Here is a 12,000-nt window from a genome sequence, read left to right as displayed (position 1 = left end):
TGTTCAAAAGTATGTTGTTTAATATCCATACTTTTATAAATTTTCTAATTTTGATTGTGCTGTTGATTTTTAGTTTTATTCCATTGTGGTTAGAAAAGTTAATTGGTATGATTTTAATCTTAAATTTCTTAAGAAATTATTTTGTGGCCTATAATGTGACCTGTTGGAAAATGTTCCATTTCTGCCTAAGAAGAATATGTATACTGCTGTTATTGAATAAAGTGTTCTCTAGATGTCTTTCAAGTTAGGTGTTCAAATTCCCTGTTTCCTCATTAATATTCTCTCTGGTCGTTCTGTTTCTAACCGAAGATATGATATTAAGGTCTCTTATTATTACATCAGTCTATGATTGAGTGCCTATTGCACTACACCATTTTATTAAAAAGACTTAGAAATTCTTGAATTTTGGTTTCTTGTCCTTTAGTCAATTCTCTGTCTCCTGCAGACACCAAGAGATAACCCTATTATGTTTCTCGATATTTCTCCCTTCAATTCTGTCCATGTTTTCTTTATATATTTAGAATATGCAAGGATGGATGCGTATATGTTTATAATCATTATAACTTCCTAGTGAATTAACCCTTAAAAATTATTTTACAATTTCCTTTATTGCCTCTTCGGTTTTAACTTAAAGTTTTCTTTAAGATATATATGTGTATATACAAACATATATATATATATATATTCTGTTACCTTTTGTGTTGAATGACTTTTTCCAACCCTTCACTTTAGCCTATGTCTGTTATTTAATCTAAAGTGTGTCTTTCACAGAGAGTATGTAGTTGTACCTTGTTCTATCCATTCAACTATTCTATATCTTTTGCTTAGAGAGAATAATCTATTTATATTTAAAGTAATTATTGATAGAGAAGAATTATCTATTGTGATTTTGTTAATTGTATGTTTGCTGTTTGTCTTCTAGCATCGTTGTCTCTTTTTTTCCTCTTGCTTTTTTTCTTCATAATTTGTTGATTTTTTCGTATTGATATGCTTTGGTTATTTGCTTTTTTATCTTTTGTGATCTCTATACATTGCTTTTGTGGCTACCATGGGACTTATATGACATATAACCATCTATTTTAAGTTGATAATAACTTCAATTGTATATAAAATATGTACACTTACAATCTCCCACAAACTTTATATTAATAAAGTCACAGACTACATCTATTTACATTGTGTATCCATTAATCTAGTTTTAGATAGACCCTATTTTAGTGTTTTTGTATTTTAACTTTTATACTAGAATTTATTTAACCACCACTGATACAAAAATATGGTATTTGTACATGTATTTACCTTTACCAATGAATTTTACACTTTGTAAGCCATTATATTGCTATTTGGTATTCTTTTATTTCAACCTGAAGAATTCACTGTAGTTTTTGTTGTAGGGCAGGTCTAACGGTGATGAACTCCCTCAGCTTTTGCTTGTCTGGGAAAGTAACCGTTCTTCAGTTTTGAAAGATAGTTTTTAGGCCAGTTTTGAAACATAGCTTTTAGGCCATGCCTGCAATTCCAGCACTTCAGGAGGCCAAAGCAGGTGAATCACTTGAGCAAGAGTTTAAGACCAGACTGGGCAACATGGCAAAACTCCATATCTACAAAAATAAAAAAAAAATTAGCTGGGCGTGGTGGCATGTGCCTATAGTTCCAACTACTTAGGAAGCTGAAGTGGGAGGATCTCTTAAACTTGGGAGGTCGAGGCTACAGTGAGCCATGATAATGCTACTGCATTCCAGCCTGTGGGTCAGAGTGAGACCTTGTCTTAAATAAAAAGTAATTTTTAATGGGTATAATATTCTTGGTTGCCAAGGTTTATTATTTTTCCTTTCAACAAAAAGAAATGGAATCATATGATTTACTTCTCATCTGAAAGATCAGAAACTGGAAAAAAATTTGATATTCTAATGAAAGCTTCCTTGCACATAACAAGTTCCTTAATGCTGTTCCTTTTAAATCTCCTTATCTTTGAGTTTTGACAATTTGATTATATGTTTCTTGTTGTAGATTTCTTTTAATTCATCTTATTTGTACATGACAAGTTCCTTTCTGTTGTTTCTTTTAAAATTCCTTATCTTTGAGTTTTGACAATTTGATTTTGTGTTTCTTGGTGTAGATTTCTTTTAATTCATCTTATTTGAAACTCCTTACATTTCTTGGATCTGAATGTTCATTTCTTTCCCCAGATTCTGGAATTTTTCAGCTATTAATTTTTTGAGTAAACATCGTCTCTTTTTCGTCTATCTGAAACTCCCATAGTGTGCATACTAGTCCTCATGATGGTGTTCCATAAGTCCTTTATGGTTTATTCATTCTTTTTCTTTTCTCCCTCTGACTGGATAATTTCAAATGATCTTATGACATTTTATGCTCAACTCTTCATGGCCTGGTGTTCTACATTTAGTCAATCTAACCATGGCTTCTGGTGGCCTCTAAAATCTTCATGGATATCTTTCTCTTAGGAGAGACCCTGTGGATCTGGAGTATGCACAATCCAATCAGTATTTTTAAACAGTTAAAACATAAACCAGTCCTTGGTAAACTCCCAAAAAGTTTGAACATTTGATATGCACTAAGGTAGGGGCAAGAGCTGTAGTGAGTGCCCATGTACTAGTTCAAACTGTTACCTTTGTTCATTGTAGCCCTGTTAGTTTTTGAGATAGATAAGATTTTAAAAAGCCATTCTTTTGTGTGGCACCTGAAAAAGTTGAAATATTGAATGTATAGTTCATCTTTTCCTCTCCTCAGGCATAAGCTTGGAGGTGGATTTTGTTCCTCACGTAGTCACTCTATGTTGAGCCGGGGGGAAGAGCTGTGGCATGTGTCTGTACACTAGTTCAAAATGTTAGTTCTTCCTGTTTGTATGGTACTGTAATGAGAAGGGGGATGCAAAAATGGTGTCTCAAATTTTCTTGCTTGCTTTAATGCAGCTGAGTTTGTACTTGCCTCAAGTACAGGAGCTTCTCAACTAGTTGCTGGATTTCTCACAAATACTGATCTGTGTCTTACTGCTGAATCATTGTGTTCATGGAGGGAAAAAATAAAGTCCATTGGTTCCTATTCTTCTATCTTATTTATATGTCTTGTATGCTTTCTTATTATTGACACTATTTGTTTTATACCAACTAAATTAGCTCTCTGACACTTAAGATATCACATTTACATATTACTTTTATGCATGCTTTAAAGGAAATGTAGTTGAAATAAAATGGTTACATTATCCCTAGCATTAGGAGTATCACTCTTCTGGGTTAATTTTAAATTCAGGTTTTGATTGTTTGTATTTTTTTTTATCCTCCATATTGTCCATAGAATTGGAAATGCATGTTCTTGGGGACAGCAGGGAGAAGCCCCCTTAATGGCTCTAGGGATTTCTCACAAACTGCTTAAATTTTATTGCTGGTGCTTTCTTGACTTCATCAGATGGTGCTAATGAATATTTTCAGACACCAGTGAGAGTTCATGTTTTTTTCACTAATCGTTATTTAATATCCTATAGGTTTAAATGTCCAGTGATAAAAGTCACCCAGTAATGTAATCAGAAAAGTGCACACAAGCTCAGGCAATGACAGCAATGGCATATCTGATTCCTAAACAATACAAATTGCAAGATGTCATCAAATGTTTGCCTTGTCCTGGTTTCAGAGATGATACAATATAAAAAGAAGAAAAAGTTTTAAAGTGTCTTAGAAATGATACATACTTTACTTCTTTATCTATAGAGGACAATAATCATTATCATTATTTCCTAGAACAGATCCTACTTCAAAATTATTTTTGACTGCCTTCTTCTAATTATTTACTCTAGGCACGATCAGGATAACTCCTAAGGACTCTCGTTGGGTTGGAGCTTGGTGGCTTGGCTTCCTTGTGTCTGGATTGTTATCCATTATTTCTTCCATACCATTCTTTTTCTTGCCCCAAAATCCAAATAAACCACAAAAAGGAAGGCAAGACTTAGTATTTGTGCATGTCCTGAAAACAAATGAAGAAAGAAATCAAACACCTAATTTGCCCAACCGAGGAAAAAATGTTACTGAAAATGTGACTGGTGAGTATTTTATATTCATATTCAACTTGGAATTATTAATCTCAATGAAAGGGAGGAGTATTCCAAAATAAAAATTATACCCAAATTATCTGGAGTTAGCTATCTTCTGCACAAAATTTAGCTGAATTAGTTTTCTAAAACTGCTATTAAAGTTAGTAAACATTTAACACATAACAAACAGAGGAGGATTAAATTTGTAATGTTTAGCAGGGAGAAACCAATCCAAAGCTAAAAGCATCTGTTTCTTAAAAGCCAAAGAGTGCATATTTATTTCAATATTATATTTTGTAAACTAGAGTTAAAGGGATTATAATATTTTGTTCATTCATTTATTCAACAAGTAGTACCAAGCACCCTGCTATGTCCTGGTAATAGAACATTGCCTCTATTTTTCAAGATACTGAGAAGTATATAGTCAATTGCAATTAAGTGCCTTAAGTACTATGGTAAGGTGAAATTTAATTTTCAAAATTGAAGGAGAAGCAACAGAAGTAGTTAAATTATGCTTTATCTTTTGATAGTGCCTTCTCTTTCAAATGTAAGCCATGGGGGCTAATGGAGAATCATTGGAATGATCGGGCAACAACCAGAGCAAGATATTTGAAACAGTAACATGTTGACATCAGTTTTTAGACTGGGGAGAAGTGTGAAATAGTGAAAGCCAAAGCAGTGCAAGATCTAAACTCTTGACATCTTTTTCAAGTTTTCATTAATGTTACAAATTTTCCAGTGTAGCCCAAGTTCTTCCTCTCATCAGCTCTTTATTATTATTTTCCCCTTTCCCTCTTGCTAAGCAAAGAACAATGGTGTTCTAGAATCCTTTTTATTGACTAAGGAGAGAAGATTGTTCACTTTCAGCTACTTTAGGAACTTGTAACTGTCCATGATAGGAGAATTTATTATCACCATTTACCACCATGGAAAATTGGGACATACTAGAAATCAGGGATTGTTTCTCCAAGAATCTGTTGCTGAACATTTACCAACACGTGACTAAACTAACAGTTTTGAAATTTAACATGTACACTAAAAAATAACATACCAAGAAATTTCCATTTTGTCTGTGCTATATCTTCATTCTATCAAATCAAATCCATAAAAATTAATGGATTATCTAAACCTAGAAGGAGCAGGTTTAACTGTGAGCCCCAAACAAAGAGGCTAATGGAGATGCAAAAATATGACAATTGTAAACGTTATCTAGATTATCAATTATTTTGTAGGGTAATCACCTGAATAGTAAATAGGACCTTAATTATGTGCCTGTTGTTAATGGATAATTAAGAACATATATTCAGAAGAAAAATACTGTGTATGTTCTGTATGTGCTTGAGCAGAACTAAGATTAATGGGTTTTAAATAAAGGGAGAGTTCAGTTTATTATAAAAATAATATGTAAACCAAGAACTATTCAAAAGTGGAGGGACGCTTTCTTGGTTATTCAGCTTAATGTTGCCTGTGTTGCTTTTAATTCATGTATTAAGGATATATAATGGATCATGTTTGCATAGAATTTCAGACTCAATGACATCCAAATTCCCCTCCACCTCAAAGATTCAATGATTTAGTGTAAAGGACATTAGCTGGGTGTGGTGATGCATTCCTGTAGTCCCTGCTACTTGAAAGGCTGAGGAGAAAGGATCTCTTGAGCCCAGGAGTTTGAGATTGTAGGGAGCTATGCTTACAATACTGCACTCCAGCCTGGGTAACAGAGCAAGACCGCAAGACCATGTCTCTTAAAAAAAAAAAAAAAAAAAAAAATCAATGATCTGGCAAATCTATAGGTTTCATTTCTTTTGATCACAAGTCACAACTCACTTAGAACACCTCAGAAATTGGTGGTTCTTCCTGACTGAGGAGTCCCATGGAGATAAGTTTGGCACTTTGGCATAACCATTTTAAATGTTGTTTGTTTCTGGTATGACTTTCCTTATGTCTTATTTTTTCTGTTCTGTGTCCTTTTCCTAACTCGCTTTTTCCTTATCATAAGCAGGAGAAACTCTTTCATAGTTTCATCTGTATGAACAGATAGAGGTCTTCCTACTGTCTCTCTCTAATGAAAATCTTTAGAGAACTATGGAGAGCAAGATCTTTCCAAGCTCGTTTCATCCATCTCTCAATAACCACATCCGGTTCTGTCTTGCTGAACTCTGAAGCTTCCTATTGTTTTAAGCAGTTTCTTCCATTTTTAACTCCTATTACAGCTGGTTTTCCTGGTGATCACAGATTCAGATCACATAATTTTTTTTTTTTGGCCACAGATATAAGTTAGAAATGTGTTGCCATACCTGTTTGTAGGCATAGGTTCATGTACTATTATTGTCATAAGGTCATTAGGGACCAATGAACCCCTGCCTCTCTTCCTTGCATTTTAAGACAGGTGATTTATAATACTGCTGGTAGTATATGAGGCAGTATTTTATGATAGAAAATCTGTATACCAGAGAAAGGAGAAGTCTGAGTCCTGTTACTAAATTGATCTTTAAGATTTTGAACCTCAATGTTTATATTTCTGTGAGTTTTGGATTATGTTATCTCTAATTTAAATTTGTATTTGACAATTATATTATTAATATGATAATATTAATAAGTGTTAATAAGGGACATCAGATGTCTTATTCACTTTTGTTTCTTGAACACTTAGTGTATTGCCTGGCACCCGATTGAAAACCAAATGTTTGCTGAATTAATGAATAAGTGAATTAATATGTATGCAATAGCATGTAAGTGCCAAGCTAAATATTTAGTGAGCAAAGCAAGTTACAAAATGGCATTTATGTATGAGCCTTCTTGGGGATAAAATGAACTAAACAGATAAACATTAACATACATATGGAAACTAATGAATAAATGCATTAAAAACTTTGACAGTAGATTTGCAGGCTACTCTTGCTGCACGACAAGCCTCTGGCAGAACCCCTCAGACACTGGAGAGAGGAAGGAAGAGGCTTTTATTCAGCTAGCTGTGGAGCATCGGTTGGCTCGTGTTTAGGAAAAAGCCAAGCTTCCCAAAAAGCAGTTTATTTCCCTTTTTAAAGACATACAACCCAAGGGGGAGCAGAGGTAAAACTGTGTCATTGCCCATTGGCTGGACATCTGACCTTACAGTCTTTGGCTTTCATTAATTTCCTAATTTGCATGCGCAGTGCATGAGAGGGGAAGAGTTACGGAAGTTGAACAAGGACAGTAAATCACTTAGTAATAGATGGGGTGGGTCCAGTTGGTGCAGACAGGGAGTACTGACTCAGGGAACGTCTTTGGGCAGTGAAAAAAAAAACATTTAGAACATTTTCAAGGCTAGCAGATAAGATACGCACCAGTTACAGACAGCGGGATTGTTTCTCAGTCCTTGGGCCCTGCTGTGATCAAGCCGGTGGGTCAACATCTCGTCTGACTAGTGACTTCAATTTTATGCCATTTTATCTCCCCTCCCCGCTTTTCTAACAGAGGACAGGCAAGGGAGAGAGATGGTCTCCTCTCTCTTATTATCTATGTTATATATTTATGTAATTTTTGATTTTAACTTATTTTTATAATATCATATAATATATATTTACATTGTATTATAATATTTTCTTTATTTTTATAATTTTGTAGGTTTTATCCAGTCTTTGAAAAGTATCCTCGTTAATCCCCGATACATTTTACTCATCCTTTCTATAATGTTACACTTAAGCAGCCTTTTTGGCAATTTTACTTATATATTGAAGTACGAAGAGCAACAGTATGGTCGGACTGCATCTCAGGGTAACCTTTTGTTGGGTAAGACATATTTTTTACTTGCTTGCTTGATAAGAGATATAAGTAGTTGTATTCCAAGTGGCATCTTATTGTGAAGGCAATTTCATATTTTAATAAATATAATTTCCTCTTATTTTCTCTTTAATTTTATCATATTTTTCCATTTTCTGGTATCATTATTGTTCTGTACTTGAAATTGAAGCTCATGTTAGATGAGTTTCTAACGAAAAAGTTACATGGAAAGAAAATGATTAAATATGATATCTGCATAATTGGATCTTACAGTTTAATGCTGAGATCCTGAGACAAATCCTTTTGTAATACAATCATTATAGTCATATAATTCATGGAGTTTGAAATCAGGACGTAGCTACTTACAAATTATATGACATCAATGTTTCCAACAGGAAAATCAATTTACATATGTAATGTAAATATGTGTAATACAAAGCAGATATCATATTTTAGAGTATTTTTTCCTACAAAATTTAATTTTAATGGCATATTGAGACCTCCTTGTGAAGAAGAGTTTGCCTTTTTTATTGTTCCCATAATTCCAGTATTGTAGAAATATTGTAGAAATTTGATAAATATTTGATGGACTAAACAATCTATCAAGAGGCATGTGACTAGTTCGTATTTAAACAAGAAAAAATTAATGAGAAAATGAATGTACTGAAGCACTGGACCAGGCTGCTATATGATCTTCTTGTTGAATTTAAGACAAAAGTTTAAACTTTAAGGGTTAAGTTTAGACTCCGTATAACCAAGCCTGATTTTTTTAGAAGAGTCTTGATCTTTAACAACTTTTATGAGACAATGAGATAGAAAAGTTTAAGAAGGATTAAACATCTCTAATACTGTATATAGATGTGTTTATTATCTCAGGGTCTACATGTGTTCTAATTAATAATGAAGAGATTCTAATTCAAGTATGCAATTCTAAAGACCTAGGCAAATGTGGAATGAGTTATTGAAGGTTAGAAGTCTCTTTCGAAAGATACAAAGAATGTTAAATGGTAGAATATAAACTCATAGGCAGAAACATAGTGTTTTCTTATTGTTATTTTCTAGAAAAAAGTAAAAGGGCCTTATAGAAACCATCTGTTCACACACATAAATATTCTTAGCCATTGTCTTTTGCTATTGAGGAAACCAAACCCTCACCATTTGCAGAAAGAAATTATTTTTGTCTCATATGATGCACTGGTCCCCTACTTCCATCTTGTTCTGCCACCCTTCTCTCTAAAAAGTATACTAATAATATTGGATAAATTTGGTTGAAATATACTGTGTTTCATATAAACACGTATCAGAAAAACCGTATTAATATAGTTACACCTTTTTTCTTTTATTTTATTTCTAGGACTCACAACCGTACCTTGTATGGCAATGGGAATGTATTTAGGAGGATATGTCATTAAAAAATTTCAATTGACCTTATCTGGAATTGCCAAATTTTCATTTTTTTCTGCTACAATATCCTTTTTCTTTCAACTGTCACATTTTGCTCTAATGTGTGAAAACAAATCAGTTGCTGGCCTAACTGTGAGCTACGACGGGTTTGTATATAAAACTGTATCAATTGCATACTATGCTAATCATCCAATTAAAAGACTCTGCAAATAAGGCAGAAAACAATTTTATCTAAACTTTCTTTTATTTGAAAGAAATTCCAGTTTTAAAATTTTTAACATGTCTGTATCTTAAGACCTCAAAAATTTATTCTTTTATTTACAACATAGGCTGGAATAGTCATAACTATCATTTATAATGTACTTACAATGAGTTATGGGTACCATTATCCCCATTTTATGAATGGGGAAAGTAAGGCTTAGAGAAATACACAGATTACATGGCTAGCAATGTTAAGATTCTGACACAAACTTGGTTTTCTTCACTTTAAAACTCTTAGCCTTAACCACTATAATCTTAAATGAAACATAAGAGTCACATAAATGACATTCTCTAAAAGTGACTGAATAACTTTTATCTACGGTTTATTTTGATGTTTAACAACTCTTTATAAAATAACACTTTTTACATTTTTCTTAACTCTCCTTTTCTGCGTGCTCATAGTGTTTCTTCTTATATTTTCTACAATGGAAGTAGAATTAAGTAATGTTTTATATATAATTGAATATTAGACCTTGAAGAATATTTACTTTTCCATCATTATTATATACTGTGAAGTATTTTTAGTACAGCAATCTCTACCCCAATCAAGAGCAAGATTCCTATGCAGATTTCTAATCATCTCCTGAATATAGCCAATAATTTAAGCTTAGGAAGGTTCACCTTCAAACAACAGGCAAAGATCCTCTGATGAAACTTCAGTAACCATGTTCTTTAGTGCTACTTACTGTTGGCTCTGAGCTTTCAAACTCTGGATGCTATGAGTTGTTAATTTTACATTGTCCAATCTTTCTGCATCATCTTATTCTTGAAAGCTTGCCAAACTAATCTTGAATTATTTCCCTGCATGATCCTAATCCTGAATTGTTGTTGATGTTTCCTATCCACCTACTTTAGTAAATCAAAACACATTGTACCTAGAACACTAAATTTTGGAGGTAAAAGAACCTTAGAGATGACACAGGTCAACCCTCACATATCCCTTCCTTTATTATTTGACACCGAAGAAACTGTAACTTGCTTAAAGTCATACAATGATCTCAGGCTGATTCTATAACACACAGTGAGTTCCAAAAGCTTCCTGGTTGTTGGGGCAGGCTTTAGCCTGCATCCAGTTCCCTGAAAACAAGTTTAATTACTGTACCTTCTGTTCAAAAGATAGCAGAAAGCGTTGTATGAGATTTGTTTCATTTAATTAAATTTTCTTGATTCTCTCATTAAAGGTAAATATCTGTAGGATACATCAATTCCCTCGTGGACTCATAATCTAATGATAGCAAATAATCAATGTATTAAAAATTTATGAAATCCTATTCACTAGGATACATTTTTAAAGTATGAATGAGACCTTTGCACTGAGGTCTCAGAATGTGTCCTGATGCTCTTTAGGGGTTCCTGAGATTTTATCCAGGGGTCCACAGATTCTAACCTATTTTTATAATACTAAGGCATGATTTGCCTTTTTTATTCTCATTATGTCATGAGAGTATAGTGATATTTTCTAAGTCAACAGATACATGATAATGCCATCAGTGTGATGGCTAATTATGTCTGTGCTTGTGAATTTTTGTGTATTAACAATTTCTTAATAAAATTTCTAATAGAGTATATATCAGTAGATATAAATCATTTAAACAAAAAATCTTTTGTGGCCCTCAATACATTTTAAGAGAGCAAAAAAACACCTGAAAACAAAAAGTTTGATGACTGCTGAAATTTTTCTTTAATTCTTATGAGGTTAACATTATTATATATAACTTACAAATGGCAAAACTTATTTTCAAAAGAGTAGTCACATTGCTAGGATGTGACAAACTAATATGAAGACAGGAGTGACTGATTGCAATGTTTTCTCTGGGTCATTGTCTTAGTTTGTTTGGTTATCTAAAACAAAATTCTAGGTAGCTTATAAATATACAGCAATGTATTTCTTACAATTCTGGAAGCTGGAACGTCCAAGACCAAGGTGCTAGAAGATTTGGCATCTGGAGAAGGCCCATTCTCTAGTTCATAGATGGTATCTTCTCTCTATGTCCAGACCTGGTGAAGGATGAAGACAAGGGGTCAGTAATTCCACCCATAGGTGTCCATCCTCATACATAACCTTCTACAAGCACCACCACTTAATACCATCAAGTAGAAGACTAGATTACAATATATGCATTTAGAGGCCATAAGCATTCAGACAACAACAGTAATAAGCCACTACACTCCCAGTAGTATGCCCTCAAACTGAATAAGGTATTAGATGATTTTTAATAAAACTATTAATAATGTAATTTCTGAACTATAAATCTGCTTTTTCCATTTATTTCAATTACTTGCTTATTCAAATATAGCACATTATACTCAATTATTATCAATTGTTAAGAAAAGCAAAATTGTAACTTTTTAAATCTTTAAGCAATTATGTAACATATTTTATAATTTTAGTCATTATGAAATAGTATTTTATAATTTATAACCATATTAAAAACTAAATAAATGTAAAACATATTGCAGCTTTATTTTAAAAATAGACAGAGCTTTTCCAGCCTTTTACAAGTAATTCTATATTTTTTTATCTTTTA

General features: G+C 32.9%; 1 protein-coding gene across 1 annotated transcript in view; it reads left to right on the top strand.

Moving 5' to 3' along the window:
* Window positions 1-12,000, top strand: part of LOC116557966 (solute carrier organic anion transporter family member 1B3-like) — a 61,982-nt gene that overhangs the window by 17,342 nt on the left and 32,640 nt on the right. The window contains exons 6-8 of the mRNA XM_032287787.1: window positions 3,812-4,054; window positions 7,652-7,816; window positions 9,162-9,357. Of these exons, the coding sequence (XP_032143678.1) occupies window positions 3,812-4,054; window positions 7,652-7,816; window positions 9,162-9,357 (604 nt within the window). The remainder of the gene's footprint in view (window positions 1-3,811; window positions 4,055-7,651; window positions 7,817-9,161; window positions 9,358-12,000) is intronic.

The sequence above is a fragment of the Sapajus apella genome, unplaced genomic scaffold (genome assembly GCF_009761245.1).
Source record: "Sapajus apella isolate SASKATOON/1434 unplaced genomic scaffold, GSC_monkey_1.0 scaffold2, whole genome shotgun sequence".
Classification (NCBI taxonomy): Eukaryota; Metazoa; Chordata; class Mammalia; order Primates; family Cebidae; genus Sapajus; species Sapajus apella.
This window is presented reverse-complemented; position numbering and strand designations above follow the sequence as displayed.